Source organism: Gossypium arboreum, chromosome 9, assembly GCF_025698485.1.
Source record: "Gossypium arboreum isolate Shixiya-1 chromosome 9, ASM2569848v2, whole genome shotgun sequence".
Lineage (NCBI taxonomy): Eukaryota > Viridiplantae > Streptophyta > Magnoliopsida > Malvales > Malvaceae > Gossypium > Gossypium arboreum.
The window spans coordinates 59,477,868-59,500,440 of record NC_069078.1 but is presented as its reverse complement, the minus strand read 5'-3'; the positions used below and the strand labels follow the sequence as shown (position 1 = coordinate 59,500,440).

The 22,573-nt window shown below is 31.1% G+C and overlaps 3 protein-coding genes across 5 annotated transcripts; 1 reads left to right on the top strand and 2 right to left on the bottom strand.

The window, feature by feature from the left end:
* The first annotated feature begins 6,448 nt into the window (after positions 1-6,448).
* LOC108457341 (uncharacterized) lies at positions 6,449-14,217 on the top strand. 3 transcript variants are annotated; one of them, XM_017756353.2, is made up of 12 exons: positions 6,449-6,642; positions 7,338-7,439; positions 8,264-8,428; positions 8,512-8,630; positions 9,008-9,082; positions 10,324-10,417; positions 10,522-10,581; positions 11,303-11,368; positions 11,452-11,550; positions 12,171-12,215; positions 13,234-13,333; positions 13,730-14,217. In XM_017756353.2, the coding sequence occupies exons 1-12, from the start codon at positions 6,622-6,624 to the stop codon at positions 13,816-13,818; spliced, it is 1,035 nt and encodes a 344-aa protein (XP_017611842.1). In that variant the 5' UTR covers positions 6,449-6,621; the 3' UTR covers positions 13,819-14,217. The 3 variants fall into 3 exon arrangements, 2 of the variants coding, with proteins under 2 accessions (XP_017611842.1, XP_017611841.1); XR_008270908.1 differs by lacking the exons at positions 6,449-6,642; positions 13,730-14,217 and adding an exon at positions 11,737-12,062 and having other exon boundaries at positions 7,052-7,439; positions 11,452-11,654; positions 13,234-13,313; XM_017756352.2 differs by lacking the exon at positions 6,449-6,642 and having other exon boundaries at positions 7,053-7,439.
* Positions 14,218-15,229: 1,012 nt separating this feature from the next.
* LOC108454152 (BI1-like protein) lies at positions 15,230-18,436 on the bottom strand. Its single transcript, XM_017752499.2, has 4 exons — positions 18,056-18,436; positions 16,075-16,188; positions 15,829-15,986; positions 15,230-15,730 (listed from the first exon to the last, which is right to left on the bottom strand). The coding sequence occupies exons 1-4, from the start codon at positions 18,321-18,323 to the stop codon at positions 15,524-15,526; spliced, it is 747 nt and encodes a 248-aa protein (XP_017607988.1). The 5' UTR covers positions 18,324-18,436; the 3' UTR covers positions 15,230-15,523.
* Positions 18,437-19,251: 815 nt separating this feature from the next.
* On the bottom strand, positions 19,252-21,087 carry LOC108454677 (pentatricopeptide repeat-containing protein At5g18950). The gene has a single exon (XM_017753209.2). It carries the CDS (start codon positions 21,085-21,087, stop codon positions 19,252-19,254), a length of 1,836 nt encoding a protein of 611 aa, XP_017608698.1.
* Positions 21,088-22,573: the final 1,486 nt, after the last annotated feature.

The window sequence follows — 22,573 nt, the reverse complement described above, 5'->3', positions numbered from 1 at the left end:
TCGGCTTAATTACTTTTTTTGAATAAATTTGAGGGTTTTTTTCACCCTTAAGCCTATAATAAACTTATTTTTATATTTTTACTTTTTCATTTTACTCAAGGTTTTTTATTTCTTTATAAAAAATATAAAACAATTATAATTAATTTATTTGAAATCCTCTTTTTATTTTTGTACTTATAATTATTTTTTTATTTCTTTAACTTTTTTCTTAAAAAACCTAAAACACTTTTGCTCTTTCTCCTATTCTTTGTCTTCACTGTCGCTTGTTGTTGCCATCAAGTGGCACACTTAACCTAAAAACTAGAAATGGCACTGTTCTACCTTTTTGTTTCCCTTAAATTTGGATATGATCTTGGTTTCTTTAAAAGCTTCCTAAAAAATCACAAATATGAGCCAATTGATCAAATTGTTTGAGCTTTTGGGACTCATGGTGTTTTCTTGACAATCAATATGATAGAAAGAAGGTTTAGGAGGAGTGGAAGACTCAACTTAGATCATGGCTCGAGTAGACAACCGTAAAACAATATCAAAGATTGAAAAGTTCAAACTTTTGAGTTTGGATTTATGGAGTTTAACAAGCTTTTTGGGGAAATCAAGGTTTAAATGAGGTTTAGAGTATGAAGATCTATAAGTGGGTGAAATCTATTGTCAAAAGGATACTTTGACAAGACAACTCCTGACGATAGATAATCGTTTAATATGTGTTGTGAGGATGGTTTTTAGGTTTTCATGAATTTTCTAGGCTTATGTGCTTTCATGAATTTTAAATATTATTTAATCTATCATATTTGAAATGATTTAGGATATATTTATAAATATTCTAAATTTATTATTTTAATAGAGAATATTTGATGCACCATCGGAGCATGAGTTTCATGCACAATTAGTGAATAATAATATGACACATCGTTTTAATAAAATAAAAACTAATGAAGGACTTATAAGCAAATTCTAATAATTTTATGGCTTAATACATATTTTGGTGTTTGAGTTTGACACTTTTTTTAATGTGGTATTTGTTTTATTTTTGGTCTAATGTGGTAGTGCATTTGATGAAGTTATACATTTGATACCTAAAGGTAATAATATTATATTTTTAGTGTTTATTTCGGGTTTAGAATTCATTTAATGAAAATTCATAATTAGCTAATAATATTAATATTTAACTTTCATTAAATCAACCCTAAAACCCAAATTAAATTACATTCATCATATTGTATTTGGCAAATTAAATGCAAAATTAAACAAATTCACAATAAAAATTTATTCTATTAACAAAATCATGAAAAATCTAAACCTAATAATAGCAATTAGCTTTCACCAAATTAACCCTAAAACCCAAATTACACACTAAAAAGTTAACTTTGTTACCTTTGGGTACCAAAATAAATAAAATTTGCCAAATATAAATACCAAATTGGGCAAAAAACAACACATGTACTACATTAGAAAAAAATGTCAAACATGGGTATCAATGATATATTAAGCCCTTAAGCCTTAAATATAAAAAAATCATAAATCATAAACCTTAAAACCAAAAGTTATTATTTATTTATAATAATTATATTTAATTATGATTAAATAAAATTATTAGTATTTATTTATAAGTCATATTTTTTATTTAATAATAAGATATAATTTTATTATTTATTAATGATGTATAACTCGTGCACTAACTCAACATAAAATATTATTCCTTATTTTAATTTATGTAATGCAAGAAGAATTTTATGAATGAATAAACCAAATTTTAAAAATCTATTAATGAATTTTTTTGAGTATTTTAATGTCAAATTTATTTATTATAATTAATTACTTTTTATAATTTTATTTAATTTTTAATTTATATTTTATTAGATTTTATATAAATTTTATTTTTATAAAAAAGTTAGGTGATTACGTGACACAATTTTAGAATATCATATCATCATACATTAACACTAGTTAGAAAAATGATAAAATGTGCAAAAAAAATACAAATTCGGATGCTAATTTGGATCGAGAAAACATTAAGTACCAACATGAAAAAAGCAACTACACCAACAACCTAATTTTCAGTGATGTCGAAAAATGGTGGTTTCGGAATCCCATTTCTGATGAGTGAATCTGTAAATATTATTGAATTTATATTGAATTTTGGTTTAGAAATTTTATTGAATTGATAATTAATCAAAGGTAAAAGTGTGGCAACCTTAAAGTCAGTGGTTATAAAAAATGAGGTATCGGGACCTCGTTTCTGTAAACCGAGCCTGTGAATATTTTTATTAAATATACATGGAGTGAGTATATTGGTGAATTAAAATTTGAGTAAGTAATTTTGCTAAATTAATAACTGAGTAAGATACAAATATTAAATCGTAAAAGTTTCAAAAATTAAAATACTTGAATTTTTAATTGCTTAAGGACTTAAAAGATAATTAAACCAAGACTTGAAATGGTAAATATACCATTTCAAAAGATGGTGGACGATTTGGTATAATTTTCTTAATAGTAAAGTATGTTAAATTATAAAATGTTAATTTAATAAAACATAAAATAATGGAAGTTGATCCATTTCTTTTAATATTTCTTCTCACCGATTTTGGCTATCAAAGAAAGCTTGGGAAGCCATTTTTGAAGTCTTCAATATTCAGTCCTTGCATGGTAAGTTAAACAAGCTCGTTTTTATTTATTTATTATAAATTTTATGTTTTTGAGATCGTTAATTTGATTCAGCTAACTCGGGTATTATTTTATAAAAATAGTAAAATTTTAAAATTTACCTTTAATGATTCTTGAAGCTTTTGATGTTAAATGGTTTGATTGTAAGTGTAGATGTGATTAACGATGGATTTGTATGGTGGAATTTGTTAGTTTTGATAGTAAGGACTAAAATGATAATATTTCAAAATTAGCATGAAATTTTTGTAAATATTGATAATAGAAGGCTGTGGAAGGATGAAATTGAGATCGGTTTCAAAACCAATGCTCAAATTTGAAAGTTATGACAATTTCGGTTTTAGGGACTAAATTGAATAAAATACAAAAATTTAAAAAACTTTTGTAAACTAAAATTAAAATGTCATATGCATACAATTAGATGCCGTAAGATATTATAGATTAATAAATTGATTTGAATTATAATATAGACCGATATTTACATAAACCGGAAGATATTTAAGGAATAGGAAAAATTATGGAGTAGTCCCGACACCTTGACTGTTGTCGTTCTTGTAAGGTAATTTATATGAAACTTAGTGTGTAAATTTTATGATATGTTTGATTTTATGTAATGTTTACTAGTTAGATTAATTATAATTTTGATGATATTGACTAATAAATGACTAATTAAGTAAATTATAAATTGTATGGAAATATATAAAAGTTTGTAATGGAAATATAACATAAATAATTTGTGCCTTATTATGTTTGATTTATACAAATGATAATGGTTGAGAACATTGCAAGATTAGATATAGTATGTATATAGGGCTAAATATATATATATATATATATATATATTCACTTTTATGATAGTTTTGATTTAAACCTTGATGAATGCTTACTTTTGAAATGGCAAGGATATATGAAGATGTGTATATGATGGTAGCTTGTTAAATGGCATAGGTATCACTTGAATGGTAAATTTGGTAGTCTTTTGATTATGTTTAGCTTGGTTATATCTAGCATGAACTTAGGAGCTATTATGTTGTTGTGTAACGTTTAGTCAGTTTGGGAATTTTTATTTGAATGTGAACTTGTGTAGTAAATTGTAAATGGTATATGTTTAATAGTTAATACCATGAGGTGATAGGTGTTAATGGTATCCAAGGTTGTCTATTTGAATGTGAATTAACTTGAGAAGATCTATTGTTGAGTTGGATGGATTGATTGCTTGGCAATGTACTTAGTTAATGTTCAATGGTTTGATGATCTTGTATTTAGTCAGTTGCAAGAGTAGTTGAGAGATGAACGAATTAGTGTTGGAATTGGCATGGTTTAATTGGCATAATTTGTATAGGTAAGTGTTATATGCTTTAGTGCCATTTGAGACATGTTGGTATCAACGATTGAATGTGATTAAGATGTGGTAGTATTTTATGTTTCATATGTCTTTGTCTAGGAATTAAGCGTGCTTAATGTACCATGAAAGTTCGATTTTGGATTTGTGCATAAAAAGGTACATAAATGTTGTATTTTTGAACCTTAGCTAGGAAGTATCAATACCTTTAGTTATAGTACTGGTACTTTTAACAAATAAACAAATTTTAAAAATGGTAAAATGCTAATTTGGTATCAATACCAAGGTAATGTATCAGTACCTATAAAGAAGTACATTAAACTATGTGTCGATACCCTTTGCTTACAACTTAAATTTTTTGAGAATTCGAAGCTAGAAATGGATCGATACTTGGTTTAGGTATCGATACCTATACATAAATCTTGGAATGTTTTCATAGTAGTCTTTCTTCATGTACGAGTCAACTTAATAACATTCGTAAACTCAATTAGGTCTTGGATTTGTTTGTTAATTCAATTGTATATGAAACTATGAAACAATTAGGTATATAAATTGAATTGATTGATATGACTTATATGTGTTTTCTCTGTTAACTATAGTAGCATTCCGTAGCTCAGATCTGGCAACTAGGTCAAGTGAGGGGTATTACATGAGGGATGTTATGTAGAGACCGATTCCTAATTTGGTAATGATTGTGTTTCAGTTTCGAGTTAAAAATTGCTAAAGAGACATTAATTGTAGATGGTATCAAATCTAAAAATGGTTGTATAATATTTGAAACGAATGAACTAGGAGGTATTAGAAGTGGTAAATTGGAAATGAGACTGATAAAGGCCTGTTTATATATTGATTAGTTTAAAATTATTATTGTTATAGGTATAATGAATTGTCCCTATAAACTGTATTGAATTGGGAAGAAGTGTTAGTTTTGTATATTTATCATGTTCATATTGAGAATGTTAAACTTAGTAACTTTAAATTATAAGTATATGGAAGACGTGTATATTGATATACATATTTACTTAGATTAGGACTGTTAACTTTAAGGTTATCTTCTTAAATTATTGAAATACCATTGAATGCTTTACTCAACATATAGATTGTTTTCCCCATGCACAAGTTTCATTTAATGCAACATTTGTGAGCATTGACCTCGGCATCCAATTCACAATCTCGGTCTCGACAATATTTATTAGTTCCAACGTTACTTATATTTGGCATGTACCTAATAGGTTAGGTTTTGTGGTAGTTGATTGTTGTTATATTTTATATTCTAGTTGTAATATATGGTGAATTTGTTGTATTTTATTAGATGCATGTATAAATAAGGAATGTATATTTATTTGATAATTATCATATCAATGGTATAAATTTAATTATGAGTTGATTGTAGTTGCTCCAAAAACAAATATGACACACTGTAGCTTGGACCTGACAATTAGGTCAAATATAGGGTGTTACACATCCTGTTGGCGTAATGTCAAGAGTGTTTTGATTTTCTTTGAATTCTTAAATTTTAAAAAAGTTAATTAGTTGTTGACATGACACACACATGGCAATTCACATGTATGTCACATCAGCAAAGTCAATAGATGTTAACTTTTCTATTCATTTTAGGGTGATTTGACAAGTAACGTAAGTTTAAAGGCTAAAAGAGGCAAAAATTAAATGGAGGGATAAAATAATTTTTTTATAAAGTTGGAGAACCAAATAAGTCATTATGCCAAAAAATGACAAGGCATATATATAAACTTATTTTTAATAATACTTCCAAAAAAATTACACCAATTATTTTAAAACAAATAATTATTTTCATTAAAAATATTTATCATCATGGTTTTTCTTACATACGTTTTTCTATTGGGTAAACTACATAATTAGTCATTAAACTATGGGAAAATTTTCATTTTGGTCACTTAACTAAAAAAAGTTACAATTTGGTCATTGAACTATTTGAAAATTTTCGTTTAAGTCACTAAACTATTCAAAAGTTTTTATTTAAGTCACTGAGTTGTTAAATTTTTTATTTAAAAAAAGTTCTGTCAGGGAGCTCCAAGAAATGATTCAACGATCAGTATAGTGGATCAATACCCACTGGCGGATAGAAGAACATACTTAAGATCCAAGTTGATTTAATGGCCAGTGTTGAAGATTAGAGAAAAAAATGTTTGAATTTTGGTTGTAGATTTGTGATGTGAAAAATTATTTCATGAAAAAATAAATTGTAGAAGAGAAGAGGAAAAAGTGCTTTCGATTGATGCAAGTACTGCAAATAGAAAAAGCCATATAACATCAATTTTAACATTTTAATGACTAAAATAAAAACTTACCCATAGTTTAGTGACTAATGGTGTAATTTACCCCTTTTCAAGGACATAGTGATCAATGAGTAACATTTAATGTAGAAATTTGTATTTATACCTTTCGGTCCGCAGCATCTATCCTACTCATTCTTCATAGACTTTTCAATTAAGGAATCAACCTTCTCTTAGTCTTGGTGACCACTTCTCCAAATGGTCTATATCATTAAACATTATTAAAAATCAACAAAAAGATACGACTGGGTGAGCAACTATTGTTCAAAACTCTAATGAATTCCTCTTGCTGTCCATCAAAGCTTCATGTTTGTTAGTAAGTTTCAGGTTAGAATTTTTACCCTTTGCGCTACTTTTTTATGCCTTAAGTCTCAATATTTCTTGTAGGTTGCTGAATAGAGACAAGAAATGAATCGACATAATTTTTATACCCACCAAAATAGGATGAAAACTTCAATCCGTATTTAAAGACATCTAGATTCTCTTCCAATTTGTCACTATTGATCACAACCACATACTAAAAAGATAAACAACGAAATTGACAGCATGTGATTTGAAAACTTACATTAGTTTCTCCTAGTTATAAATGTTTTTTTTTTTTTGATGATGTACCAAAAAAATCTAGAAAGTATTTATAAAAATAGTAAAGTATTATTTTATTCATTTTATTTTTTTTATAAAAATAAGGGTTTGTGGATTTTTAAATTTAATATAAAAATAATTAAAATAAAATATTATATATCGAAATAGAATTACTGTCGGGTTGGACCCGTTTGACATTTCTCCTTGAAATGAAACATTTTTCCAGCAATTTATATATTTTCTAAATTCCCATTGAAAAAAGAAATACCCAAATTTTCCCATTGAAAAAAGTCTCAATGATCAACAGCAGATCAACGGATCTTTTTATCATTTCTCAATCTACAAATCCTTAATCAAAGCGAAATCGAGAGATTATTGAATTTTGGGTAAAAATCATATCATTCCAACATTTAATCGATATGTCTTTCTCATTCTTCAAGCCGTCGAGGCCGAAAACCCCACCAGAGGTTGCTAAAGCGATCAAAGACAGCCTTAATGCACTCGACACCAAAACCGTTGCTGAAGTTAAAGCCCTTGAAAAGGTTAAAGAAAATATATATATATATATATATATATATTTAATTTTGTGCTTGATATTTGATGTAATTTAATTCTTTCTTTCATTTTTTTCTTGGATTTGGATTAAGTGGGTGAGTCTTAGATTTGTTTTAATATTGTAATTATGAAATGAGTTTTAGGAATTATTTCATTTGCTTATGGTTTTGGCATTGATTTTGCTGGTTGTTTGGGATTTTTTTTCTTAAAATTATATACCGTTTACTATGCTGTTCTTCTCTTATGTTTGGAGCCCCTTGTTTCCCCTACTCTCATGAAAATGCATGTAAATTTCATTCGTTGTAATATAAACAAAATGGCTAATGCTTTATTTGTTGTAATAATAATACTAAGCCAATTACTCGGACTCAAGTTCGAGTTTCGGATGTATGCTCAATTTTCGTCTAAGTTTTTCCATGTAGTTGGGGGTTCCCATATCTGGGAATGCGCCAGTCTCAAATGTGGGATACATTTTTTTTAAGAAATGAAGAGTACATTGCCTTTTTTTAGAGCTTCAAAACTTGAAACCTCCAAGTGGAATGTTCAAGTTCTACTTTTGGAACCTAAAAGGGCAATGCTTGCTTGGTGTCTATGTCTTCTAATGTCGTCTCATGGGATTGATGCCATTTTAACCTGCTTTACGATGCAATGCAGATTGAATAAAATGTTGGGATTTTGTTTTGGATGAGGTTTATGTTAAGAAATGAAATCAACAATGGACTGCAGTCGTGTATTCAAGTATTTTGTTAATTACCGATTATATGATTGAGAACTTGGATATTGATGGTTTTGTTTTTTTTATTGTTCGTAGGCTATGGAAGAAGTTGAAAAAAATTTTGTGACAATGAGATGCATGCTTTCTGGGGATGGTGAGGTTGAACCGAATGTCGAGCAGATCTCACAGTTGGCACTTGAAATTTCTAAAGAGGATGTTATTTCCCTTGTTGTTCACAAGTTACCGATACTGGGATGGGAAGTAAGTTCTATTCTTGATATTTTTACTGTTGTGGCTCATATCTGTTATTCTATAAGCATGCTAATGTAGTATATGTTTTCCAGGCAAGAAAAGATTTAGTCCACTGTTGGTCCATATTCTTGAAGCAACAAGTTGATTCCAAATATTGCTGTGTGGAATACATTGAGAAAAATTTGGAGTTACTTGACTTTCTCGTAGTTTGGTAAGGTTATGAATGTCGTAACATTTATCTATGTGCATGCCTTTTTACAGCTTGAAAATCCCTATAGTATGTTGTCTGTCTATGTTGCTCTGATCCTTCATTTCTCTTAAAGTACCTATGTCTGACACATATTTAGACATTGGTATGGAGTTTTGGTCCTCCAAGGGCCCTCTAGATGCATGGCAAAACTTATAAAAAGTTAAAACATATCTATGTGCTCAAGTTTGAATAACCACTATTTTCCTTATTAAATATGCATAATACTGGTTTAAAGGTATTGACCAGTATTTATACTGAAATAACATGGCCTAAGTCATATGTGCTTTTGAATCATTAAAGTTGGGTGTATTAAGTCTTATTTCTGTTTTTGCAAGCAGCTATGACAACAAGGAAATAGCTTTAAATTGTGGAAATATGTTGAGGGAGTGCATCAAATTTCCATCACTTGCACAGTAAGACATTCGAACTTTATGACTATTCTTTTGTATGATTGAAGTGCTTAACGTTGTTGCTAAAATGATGCTGTGATTAAAAATGTCACTTCATCCTCAATGATCATTGTATAATATTTCTGAAAAGGAAATATGTTTCTTTTAGCATATAAATGCTCATATTTTTTTTAATTGTATTCTATTTCATCTAAACTTATGGTGAGCTTTGCATGTTGCGTTGATTGCAATCAAAGTCCTCATCCTTGTTCTTTTCATATGATTTAAGTATCTGCTTCCAATGCATATCTGGACATGTATATAGGAATATAGTCCTCCAAGCACCCTCCAAATACATGGAAATCATTGAAAAAATTGAACATACCCATGTTGGACAAATACTGTTGTCTGACATTTACACTCCAGTTTAAAATAGTTTCCAACTATGATTTTAGGGTCGAGGTAGTGGAGAACCAGGACGTGCATGTAATATGTTTCCTTCAGCTAAACATTCACATATAACTCAAGTTCTTAGTTGTCTGAGTAATCTCCTCTTTTAGTATCTTATGATGACTTTTAACTTGATATTTGGTTCCCAAAGATAAACTTATTGTTATATTCTAAATTGAGCTGCTTGAAAAGATCAACTGTAAAGCATGTTATGAAGTTATCTCGTAAAATAACCTTGGATATTGGAGAACTCAGGAACTAGTGAGCTATAGACACTGGCAACAGACAGCCGATTAACTGTTTTAGTGCTACTATGTTGCCAACTTTTCTTTTTTCATTAAAGTATCCATGTTTGGCACCTGCCTCTAACATATATTTGAACACGGGTTTGAGGATATGATTCTTAAAATGCATGGAAATCTTAGAAAAAGTTGAATATGACTGTATCGTACATGTATTAGTGTCTGAGAATTGTCAAACTCTTTTCTGTTTCTACGAGCTAGTCCAAGCAAACTAGAGGATTCAGAATTGGCTGCTTGGGCATTTTCTTCATTTTATATTCATGTTTTTTTTTTTTAAATCTACAAGTGTCCAAGATTCACTTAAGTCCTGGTAACAAAGGTGACGCTGCTTTTGTTAGTTGTCAAACCCTTAGCTGGTTTGAGTCTATTAGCTAGTCCAAGTAAACTAGAGGACAAGAAATTGGCTTCTTGGGCACTTTCTTCATTTTAAATTTGTGTTTTTGATGCAAAATTTCTTAACTGAAAAAGCAAGTTTCACTTTTTCACCAGTTAAATTTTGTAGTGCTTTTTCAGATACATATTAAATTCTGCTAGCTTTGTGCTGTTCTTCAAATTTGTGGAGTTGCCCAACTTTGATGTTGCTTCTGATGCATTTTCAACCTTTAAGGTCAGATTTGTTAGTTTCTGAGTCTTACTCTTACTTTAGATTAACTAAATACATTTACGGGTTATGTTTCTTTGTCTTATGTGTGTGTGATTGAATATTCTCAGGATATTCTTACAAAACATGCATCATTGGTAGCTGAATATTTGACTGGTCATTATGATGAGGTACATTTACATACTGTTTAATCCTAGAAGCATGGACACGGACATGTAAAACGGGTACAACTTGAAGATGAAATTAAAAAAAAAAAAAATTAGGACATGGACAAGGCAGGACACAACAATAAATTCTTTTATATATAACAAAAAAGTAAAATTGGTGCTTTTCAATTTAATACTAATATACAATTAGCTTCTAAATTTTGAAAATTCATTTTGAATATAAAAACTTGAACCTTAAAAACTCATTATAACCAAATTACTCATTATTGATTCTGTATTTGGGAGAAAATGCAAAAATAAAAAATAAAAAGAGAGAAAGAGAAAAGCTTCCTTGTGTCTCTGGAGGTATCTGGGAGTGTCCGTTCATGATTTAATCATGTTTTGACTGTCTACGGTATACCTTTTTTTACTTGTCCTCACGTGTCAGAAATGTATTCTGCTGTGTCTGGCACTCGGAAACTCCCTTTGTATCTAATGCAGACTCCGAATGGTCTTGCCGGAGTGCAATTTTGCTTTAGTGCTTTATGTTGATTGAATTGTTCATCTTATATCACCTACTCAGCTTAAAAATATCTTAGGGATTGTTTTATATTGTATTTACACTTCTGGTAAGGCTCAACTGCGACTATTTCTGATGAATTGGTGTGGATCTTTTCTTAAGTTCGTTGAATTATTTGTTTTCCCTTTCTCTTTTTGCTTATCTAATGCAATATTGTTGTTTCAGTTCTTTGATCTCTATGAAAAACTCCTGACCTCTTCTAATTATGTCACAAGAAGGCAATCTTTAAAGGTTGGTTTTGCCTCTCTCTCCTTTCGTTCCAGTTTTGTTCTGTTGATATTTTGATTGTTAATGCTGCAATTTTTTTGGTTTAGCTTCTATCGGACTTTCTTTTGGAGGCTCCAAATGTGCAGATAATGAAGCGCTACATTTTAGAAGTTCGATACTTGAAAATCATGATGACATTGCTGAGGGTACATTCTAACTTTAGCTTCTCTATGATCTGGTTGGTATTCATTGATTTGAACCATCCATCAGCAGTTCTGATGTTACTTGAGCTTGACAGTGTGGGATACGGGTATGCTCAAAATTTTTAAGTTTTTCCATATGTTTGGAAGATCAAACTCTTATGCCCATGTCCATATATGTCTCGGACACAGGTGTTGAACATGGATGCATAAAGATACATGAACAACAGGGGTAAATAGACAGGGAGGGCAGGATGATGTTTTTGTTTATGGGAATGGCTTTAACTTATTAATTATTATTTCGGTCTTTCAACTTTGAATAGATTGGACCTAGTGGAACCTTTTGAGCTCTCTGTTTTTACTTTATGTTGCTCCTACTGTTCAATTTTCTTGAAGCATCCGTGTCCCACACCTTTATTCTAGATGTGGATATTATCCTCCAAGAACCCTTCTAGTACATGCGAAAAACCTAGAAAAAATTGAACATACCTGAATCTGACACTAACACCGGAGTCCAAGTAAGTTTCTATTTGCATATCTGATATGATGTTCCACATTTGGGTTTCCTTGGTACATTAAATACCTCAAATCAGTATTTCATTTTCTGCTCTTTTGTTTCAATGCAGGATTCAAGCAAAAACATTCAGATTTCTGCTTTCCACATTTTTAAGGTGATCTCTCATTGGCTCTCTTATTGACGTGCATCAGCCTTTACCCAAAATTCTAAAAATGAATAAAATTTACAAACCGACTGAGATACGAGAGATAAACTGGAATGATTGAACCGAAATTAATCAGTTTGTTGGGTTGGGTTGAATAATGTTAATTGAGTTTAGGAATGCTTGAATAAAAAATATAATTCATTTTTTGATTATCGATTTCAACTGGAAATAAGAAAACTGCTAACAGATTGAATAAACATGTTAAATACTTACTTGGGTGTATCAGACAGGTATGTATCTGATATGAGCACAAGTTTTTCAAGAGTTTTATGTATTTGTGAGGTCCTTTTGAATATCATATTCCAATATCCATGTCTGAGTAATGGTCGGGTACTTGAAGAAAAATGATGAGTTAGAGTAACATAGGTTAAAACTGAACTAGTGTTTGATAAATTAAAAATTTAAGTGTTGAAAAATTAAGTACTGAATTTATATTATAAAATTGTTAGGTATATTAGTAAAATTAAGTACGGAATATTATTATACTGTTAGATAATAGTAAACCTTAAATTTTAATAATTATTTATTTCATAATTTTAATCCTATGATGGTTTTGGATAAAGTTAAACATAATAATTTCGAAAATTTCATTATTTAACATAAATAAAGAGATAATTTATTTTAAATATATATTTCCAAATTAAAATTAATTTAGCATTTTCAACATTAAGTGATAAACTATTTATTTGCTTATCATATTCAACATTTTTTTTGTTGAAATTTCTATATCAAGTAAAAACCTAATACAGTTGTCAAACACAATTAAAAAACTAAATGCTGAAAATTTTCTTAACTTTATCCAACACATCCTAAATTATTTAACCACAAATAGAACCAAAACTAAACAAACCGAATGAGCTGAATTTGATTGGTTACAGTGGTTTGTTCAGTTAGCTGACACCTAAAATAAAAAGACAAATAGGCGTCTGATTTATGTTTTTTTAAATCTTTGTTTATTCACATGCAGGTTTTTGTTGCTAATCCTAACAAGCCAAGAGAGATAAAGATCATTTTGGCAAAAAACCATGAGAAATTGTTGGAACTGCTTAATAGTCTTTCAGGGAAAGGTATTTATTCTTTTCACTATTACTTTGTCTGAACCTACATTGTATGAACTTATGTTACTCGGATTTAGAGGTGTCCATCACTGTCATGACTATGGTAACATTTTCTTAATTTTTCTATGTATTTGGAGGTCATATTCTTGTAACCATGGGCCGGACATGAGTACTTAAACAAAAATAGTCATAGCAACATGGTTCTGAACAAACGACTCCAGATCTATGTTGCTATCATACTTTATTTTCTTGAAATACCCCTACCTGTAACGAGTTTGGACATGACTATTGGTATGGAAAAACCTGAAGATAACTGTGTTGGACACTCGAATTCGAGTAAACATATTGAAACCATGCTTCTTGTTATTCTTTTGCTTGACTCTTAAGAAATCATGGTCCTTGCAGGTGCGGAAGATGAGCAATTCGAAGAGGAAAAAGAGCTAATTATCAAGGAAATTGAAAAAGTATCCCGGTTGCAAAGTCTTAAATCCTAGCTTCCTCTTCTCGTTCAGTCAAATGCTAAATTCTGTGGTGGCTGTAACCGTTTGCTGAGGAAAAAAGGGCTGCAACTAAGGATAATCAGAGGTTGGATATAAGATAAATATACAAGAAATAGTAAGGCCTTCTAATTCTAATATCTTGTTAGGACTATCCATGAATTATGATATTTTCGTACAAAAGTGTGAAGAAGAACTGATGACTAGGCTTGATTGCCGTGTGATTGATTGAAAGGGTGATTGTATGAATCATCTGCAAACTCGTGTCATGCTAGTGGTGTATGAGTTCGGTATCTGGATCTAGGGTTTGTAATAGAATTGAAGCATTGTTTTTCCCCCAACAAAGTAAAAAATGTTTGGTGTGGAAGTTCTTTGAACTTCTATGTTATGGTGGAATTGCTGCAAACTAGAACCTATAATATCAGATATGGTAGGTAAAAATAATTAGAATACTGCATGAATGACAAGGATACCACCTGAATATACAAACATGTTATTAATATGTTAAAATCTATATAAAACATCTTAAATACGATTATGAGTTATGACAATGTAGCAAAAACCTATACAAGGATTAGGATTATTAAGAAGAAACTGGGAAGAAAACATCAGCAGCAGCCAAAAGCTGCAAGGCCGCAATTCCTTAAAACTTTCCTGATGAATTGCTGTTGAAGTTTCGAATACTCTCATCCGGAAGAGGTGGTAGGGTTGGAGATTGAGGGGAGAAAAGGAGAGGAAGGTGGGCGGTGAAATCGGGGTTAAGCTGCATGGATAAGATAGTGGAGGCTTGGACCATATGTCTTGGCACCAACAAGGGCTTGCATGGTGGGAACACAAGGCCTAGCGTTAAAAGCGTGACATGGAATGAGCGTAAATTTGATGGTTTCCAAGATTAATTTTTAGATTAAAAGTTCATAAACTTTTTCATGAAAAATTTGAAATAAAATAGTCATTTTGAAATTTAAGTTTAAAATTAACAGAATTTCATCTAAGAAAAACAATACTATGTAAGAAAAGGTTGATAGATGGTAAAATTTATACAATTTAAAATTTATACAAAAAAAATCCAATAAATTATGTATATTAAATTTTGAGTAAATTAAAAGATCTATTTTATATGGAAAACTTTTAAGCTTTAAAAACATATTAAGACTATTATGGATGGATATAATAAAAAAATATCTAAATGATTCAAAAATTTATACAATTGTATTAATAAATTCAACAATTGAATTATTAAAATGTTAATAGTACAAAAAATTATTTAAGTAAAATTAAATTAGTTTTATGGTAGTATAAGTGAATCATTCTCCTAAAATAATATATTGATTTTAATCAATATTTGTAAAATTAGAGTTCAATTTCAACCTATATATATATATATATATATATATATATAAAAGAGAACTTAGATGCATGTTCATGTTTCATTAGAAAGAACTGCAAATTTGTGCAACCATCTTAGTGGCTGGTAAAACACAAGAAGAAAAGATTAGATCTAGCAACATGATTACACGATATCAAATAAGTAAATAGAACATGATTATAACAAGAGAAAATACACAAATGCAGTACGAATACAGTAATTGCCAAGTCTAGCAATTATACTATATAGACTAATATTTTTCCTATTCATCAGACAATAACTCGTTCGCCATACCTTGAAATCTTTCCAACTGGCCTTGTGAGAAATATTGCATAACTAGTTATCCCCGGATCTCAGAACCCGTAAAATGGAAATGAACAAATTCAGGATGTCCAAATAAAGAGTGGCGGAGGCCAATATGTAATCATCATATGTGAAGCGTTTGATCAGGTTGTCGGTGTCATATACTATGTACCCACAGAAAATCAACGCACTAATTCCACCATATACAGCAGTAGATGTTGGGCCGAGCGGGAAGAACATCTGCATAATAACAGAACACATATACTAAGTCTGATAAATCCTATATACAAGTAGGTGGAGGCATGAGTAATCATATAGCGTTAACTGCAACATTTCACCTGGATTAGACCAGTTAAGATGAGGATAATAAGGCTGGTGAACAAAATCGGTCCGAGATAGCTGAAGTCCTTGCCCTTCTTCGATGCCCAGAAAGTGTAGCCAGTAAGAGATGCAACCACAGCAGCTGTCAAAATTAGCGCTTCAAGCACGATTCTTCCTGAAAGTACATAAAAGTGGATGGTTAGTATAATTCTCGATTTATAACCAGACCGAGGATGTTTAACGACAAGCACCAAGATTCTAACCATCAGTATTTGCACAGCTCACACCAACTGTGAGACTCAATGACACGGTGAAGAGGCCGAGGATAACCAAGTTCACAGGGTGCTTTTGGTGATAGACGTGCAAGGGCCATAACACTGCATGGATTAGGCTTTAAAATTAAGATTAATCAGAGAAATGTGACACAACGGATCAAACAGAATTCCGTAAAATCTTCAGTGAAGGCTTAGTTTTTTCCAAATTTTTCCATGTATCTGCAAGTTCCTTAGAAGGTCAAATCCCCACATCCATGTTTGAATATTGTGTTGGACATGAGTACTTCAAGCAAAATATAAAGTCAGATCAACATGGGGTTAAGATAACTAAGATTTCATTTGCTACAAGAGTTAGAGGCCAATGTTACCACTTTTATCAGAGAGAAAAAGAGGCCGTTGAAGAAGGTATTCAGTACCAAATCTGAAGGTTAGTTTATGAAATTATTAGACGAACTAAGAACTTCCAATGTAACCAAACAAAGAGAAAGGCAAACTGGTGTACATTATGGGACAATTCAGAAGGCAACAAGGAGAGCATAATAGTCTTATGCCATTAATATATATTATTGATACCAACTGCAACCAGTTAATTGGTTCACACAAAGGTAAGATTATCATAAGAATGCAACAAAGTAAGAAAAACTAAGACAAAAGGATATTCATTAACTTTCCATATTTACTTTAATTTCAAAATATTAATTCAATAAATCTCTTTATCCTATTCTGACATACAAAATATAAAAAAACGAACATAAAGATCTCCAGTATTAGTTAAGGGACAGCACATACTGTCATATTAAAAACCTAATGTGACATAACTGGCGCAAAATGAGATTCTAAACCCATAAATTCCCCATGAAAAGAATCAGAATAAAGGCAAGAGCAATTAGAAAAGATATATGGAGAATATTGCAGAACACCATCCTTGTTTAGGGAACAAAGCTTCTGTCAAATCCTTTACTCAATCCTTTGAATTATTTTCTAAACAAAATGAGGCAGCTAAAAGTTCTAAATTCATAAATTCCACATGAAATGAATCCGAATAAAGCCAAGAACAGATAGAATCTATATATATACACAACAATAGAATACTGATCTTGTTTGGGAACAATATGTTTGTCAAATCCTTCACTCAGTCATATACTTCAGAATATTGTTTAAACACCAAACCCCTCACACTTGACTCAATTTTCTTTCTAAGTTTCTCATATTTTTAGGCTAGGCGTCATATGTTTCAATTATGATTAAAATATGCTGTTAGTCCCTGTACTTCTATAGTATTTGAAATCTAGTCTCTGTACTTTATAAGTTAAAAATTATATCCTCTTTCTTTTTCAATTTGAAAATCCGAGTCCAATAATTTACGCGGTTAATAGTTTCTATAAAAAATTTGTCAACTTAGCATATTCATTTCCATCCTAACAAGTCATATGGCAGCCAAATTCTTTTTCAATTTGAAAATCCGAGTCCAATAATTTACGCGGTTAATAGTTTCTATAAAAAAATTGCCAACTTGCATATTCATTTCCATCATAACAAGTCATATGGCAGCCAAATTGGCAAATTTAGACAAAAAAAAAAAAAAAAACTAATAATATTATGATTGAACTAGAAACCTAAAGGACTAATGGATATTTTAACCTTCAATTATATTCTACAACTTCAGTAGCCAAATATTTTGTTCATCCAAACAAAGATGACTTCATAAAAGAATTACGTTGAAAATTCAAGTCTAAGATACGATTTATTAACAAATCTAACCTTAATCTAACACTTGCAGAGATTAAATTCATAATAAACAATGAAAATGCCCTAATTAACAGCAATATAACATATATATATATACACTATTCAAAAGAGACCTAAAAATATTTGCTGCACAATTTAAAATTCAGCAGGATGAAAGCGCATAAAGAAAGAATCAAACTTGAACAAAAAAAAATTAGAAAAAAAAAGGTGAGGACTTTACAGACGAAGGGGATTAAACAGAGGAAGAGCAAGAGGCCAGAATTTCCACGAAGGAGCTCGTTGACCGGAGCAGAAAGAACCACGAAGGCGGAGACCACGGTGGTTAGAACCAGCTGCGCCGCCAAGATGCCGTACACCTTGCGGATAAAACCCCACCGGAGTTGGTTCTCGCCGTAGCTGAGTCCCGGGTACAAAGTCTCCCCTGATTCTAAATCTATCTCATCCGCCTTGTTGGCACTCGAGTGGTTTACGCGATCGTATCCAAACATTTTTTTTTCTCTCTCTTCGAATTTTTCTTTTTCGTTGTATGTTTTCCCGGAAAATGAGAGCTGTAGAAAGAAACTGTGGGAAAACTATCGGGGGATTTAATTATATAGTATAAGGTAGCCAATCAAGATAGTTGGTACAGTGGGGACCACGGTTGACTTCTAATTTAATTAAAATTCCGAATTAGATGAAATTAACAAAATTCATTCATCTTAAATTTATATAATTCGAATTTATCCAAATTGAAATATTAGTTTATTTAATAATTTTTTTAGTTTAAACATAATTATAAATATATTTTATATCAAGGAAAAATAAATTTTAATATAAGATAAAAGGGATTTTTTTCTTCCATCTAAAACAAATAAATTTATTATTATTCGAGTTTGATATCAACTATGAACTTTTCAATTAACTTGATTAGGAATTTATAATTTTTTTATTTTTAATTTAATCTTGTTTTGTTTGTAATTATCGTTAAAAGAAAAAGAATCTTGTTTGTTATGCTTTAGCCTTAGTTCTGAATTTCTATGCGTTAATTGACTTATTTCTTGATGTTTAGGGGCAATCACCAACCCTAAAAATGGATAGTAAAATGGACATAAAATAAACCAAAATGAAAAATATAGAAAGAAAGAAAATAGAATTATTTAAATGACTAATAATTCTATTTTAATTTTAAATGACATATTTAAAGAGTTGACTCAAATGTTGACTTGTAAAATTTTCATGAAAAGTGTTTACCCTGAACCAACTCGAATTGTCATTTCATTATTAAAGAAAAATACAAGGTACAGCTCTTCATTTTCCCTGAAAAGTACCCATGGCCGATACCCGTATCGGGCACATTCGTACATGGCTGATCCTATCCAACAATCACCTCCGAGTTTTGAGTAACATGAGATAAATGAATAAGTAGAAATGATTTGCTTAATTTGTTTCTAGGACCTCACTTAAACATGATTCAACCAGATGAGTATTCCTTTGGCAAAACTTGGTAACAATAGAATGGCATATGCTTGTTTTAAGTGCATAACCTAATCTAAACATAAAATCTAGAACAAGTAAAGAATCATCCAACCTATCACTTTCCGAGAGAGATTGAACCAGTTTCTCGAAAGTCTTCTTTTGCGGTTTGAGTTGATTCTCCAGCATCTTTTTGAACCGTTCCATTCCTTCTGCAACATGTCCTTGCTTGCATAATCCAAAAATTAAGTGATTGCGAGTACAATCTTTCGGTTCTAGACCTTGACTCTGCATGTCATTTAACAAACTTTCAGCTTCTTCGATATGACCGGCTTGACATAGGCATTTTATAATAGGGGTATATGATGAAGCAGATGGCTGTAAACCCTGTGCTAAGAGTTCATGAAGCAGATTTAGACTCTCAACGACTTTTCCTTCCATGCAAAAGCCCCGGATCAGATTGTTGAACGTGATCAAATCACGAACAACGCCCTTTCGAGGCATTTCTTCAAATAAACGATAAGCTTCATCCGTCTTCCCATGTGAACATAACCCTGCTATCATGGTATTGTAACTTACTGTCATTTCACCATAACCTTTTTCGAGCATCTCCTTATATAGAGTCTCAGCCTCTTTGAGGTTATGGACCTTATAAAGACCATAAAGCAGTGCATTATAAGTGTATTCATTTGGAACCATTCCCTTGTTAATCATCTCAAACCAAAGCTTTCTGGCTTCCCTGATGTCCCCAATCTTACATAGCCCATGAATTATTGTTGTATACATGACCCTATCCGGAGAATACCCTCTATCCTTGAGATCGTTGAAAATCCGGAAACCTTCCAACCACTTTCTGTTCTTACAAAGCCCATTGATGACTTCCTGATATGTATAGATATTGGGAGCACGATCTGTAGCAATCATTGTGTGAAGAAGTTGAGATACTCTACCATAATCCTTCATCTTACAGAAAGCCGCAATCAATTTGTGAAAAGCAACCGTATCCGGCACCAACCCATCAGCCAAATTTTGCTGAAGAATTTTGTAACCTTTTGAAGCTTTCCCATCGATACAAAAGGCTTGAACCAAACACCCAAGGGTCCCAACATCAATATTGACCCCTATACCGGATTCTACCATATCCTGATACAATTTCCACATAAGATCATTCCTACCAACCTTAAGACAAGCCGATAATGCTAAATTCCAGGTCTCTATTGATGGACGATGACCGATCTCACTCAAGATTGAGAACACATCAACAGCTTCTTCAACCGATTCATTTTCACAAAGGCATCTTAAGTAACGCTCTAAAGAACCTGGCTTGGGCTCAAAACCGGTCTGTTGGAGAAAATTTCTTGCTGCTTTGGAAGCCTTAGCCTCCACAAGCTTATCAAAGAGCATATTACACGAATCAAAGTCTGGCGAAAATTCGTATTCAGACCGCAGCCAATGAAAGAAACGCAGAGAGAAAAACACATTATCTTGATGTCTCAAAAGCTCTCGGAAAAACCAGGGTTCCGAAAAATTAAAAGAGGGGAAATGTGAAACCAGTGTTTCCTCCCATCTAGGAACTGTTCTAGTAATCTTGCAAACTTGTTTGACAATGTCTAAATTAGATTGCTTTACAGAATCATTCAACTTTTCTTCACATGGTTTTTGATTCTCTACAAATTCCTTAACGATAAAACTAGTTTCTTTGGATTCTATAGTGAGATTTCTGATTTGGGTATTAGGGTTTGGACCAGTTCTAGGGTTTAGCCTAAGGAAATTTACGATAAGTGATGAAGCTTTAGCCATGGAGTACCAGCTTTTTGATCTGATTTCATCAATGGGTAGTTTTGATTTAAGCAAAAGATAGAGGATTCAAGGTCAAAAACTGAAAATAAAATGGATTAAAACTTACTGAGAAATGCGATTTCGAATTCCTTGGAAGATGAAATGGAAGCCCCAATTGATTTACTTTATGAAGATTGAGATTGCTAAGAATTTCAGATGGGAGAATTTACTTTACGGGCAAAGGGTTTTAGGGGAATAATTTGCAGGGAAAATATTTCTCTCGTTAGAAAAAAGTAATTTACAACATAGCCCCTGAGCTATTTCCATTTCATTATGTTGGTACTTAAATTTATTTTTGGGTAAACTACACAGCAGATAACCTTAAAATAAAGTTATTTTATTTTGGCCACTTTAAATAAGATAATTACGTAAAAATTTTCATTAACCCACTAATAAATTGGTGACATGACATTTTTTTTTTTGCCTAAAGCAAGAGAGCTCTCTAACTAATCCAAAACACATATTTATTTATTTATTTGTTGTCGTTCTCCTATGCCTAAATTTCCATGGCTAAGAACTTTCCTAATCTTTTGGAGTTCTATATGAATCTAAATCGACCACCGCCATCATCATCATCATCATTGGAATCTTAAAAGGAAAAAGTGAAAGAAAGTTATAAAATTCGACAAAAATGGCCATCATCGAAATCCAAAATCAGTAGCGAAAGGAAGAAAATCCAAAGAAGAGCTTGAAAAAGGTGGCAGCAAACTATAAACTTAAGCAAAAGTGACTACCGTTGTTATCGGAACCCGAGAAGGAGATCAATAAACCCGAAGAAGAAGAGCTTGAAAAGGTAACAAAAATGTATAAACTTAAACAAAAGAGACTACTGTCTTCATCAGAACTTGAAAAGGAGATTGGTAAACCTGAAGAAGAGCCTGAAAATGTGACAGAAAGGTACATTCTTAAACAAAAATGGCTATCGTCTTCATCAGAACCCGAAAAGGAGATTGGTAAACCTGAAGAAGAAGAGCTTGAAAAGTTAACAAAATGGTATAAACTTAAATGAAAGCGACTATCGTCTTTATTGAAACCCAAAAAGAAGACCGATAAACCCAAAGAAGAGCTTTAAAAGGTGACAGAAAACTATAAAATTAAACGAAAATGACCATCATCTTCATTGAAACCCGAAAAGGAGATTGATAAACCCGAAGAAGAGCTTGAAAATGTGACAAAAAGCTATTATCTTCTATGGGAAAATCTATTAGGAGTTTACAATACCGGTATAAATGAAGTTGGGAGACAAGTGTTGAATTTTAGTTGTTTTTCAAAATGTTCATATGATACCAATCAACAGAGATTATGAAACAAGCAATAAAAATGAATGAAAAATAATATTTTAGACTAATTATAGAGATGTCCTTAACTTTAATTAAAATTAAAAAAATGTCACGTCAATAATCTATTAGTAAATTAATGGAATTTTTAATTGTAGTAATCGATTCGA

Coding starts and splice junctions, on each gene's coding strand:
- LOC108457341 (XM_017756353.2), top strand. CDS start 6,622: ATGTTTGTTAGTAAGTTTCAG. Junction 8,429..8,511: donor TACCGATACTGGGATGGGAA/GTAAGTTCTATT, acceptor TATGTTTTCCAG/GCAAGAAAAGATTTAGTCCA. Junction 10,418..10,521: donor ATGCATTTTCAACCTTTAAG/GTCAGATTTGTT, acceptor GAATATTCTCAG/GATATTCTTACAAAACATGC.
- LOC108454152 (XM_017752499.2), bottom strand. CDS start 18,323: ATGTTTGGATACGATCGCGTAAACCACTCGAGTGCCAACAAGGCGGAT. Junction 16,189..18,055: donor CTGTTTAATCCCCTTCGTCT/GTAAAGTCCTCA, acceptor TAATCCATGCAG/TGTTATGGCCCTTGCACGTC. Junction 15,731..15,828: donor TCTTAACTGGTCTAATCCAG/GTGAAATGTTGC, acceptor GTTATTATGCAG/ATGTTCTTCCCGCTCGGCCC.
- LOC108454677 (XM_017753209.2), bottom strand. CDS start 21,087: ATGGCTAAAGCTTCATCACTTATCGTAAATTTCCTTAGGCTAAACCCT.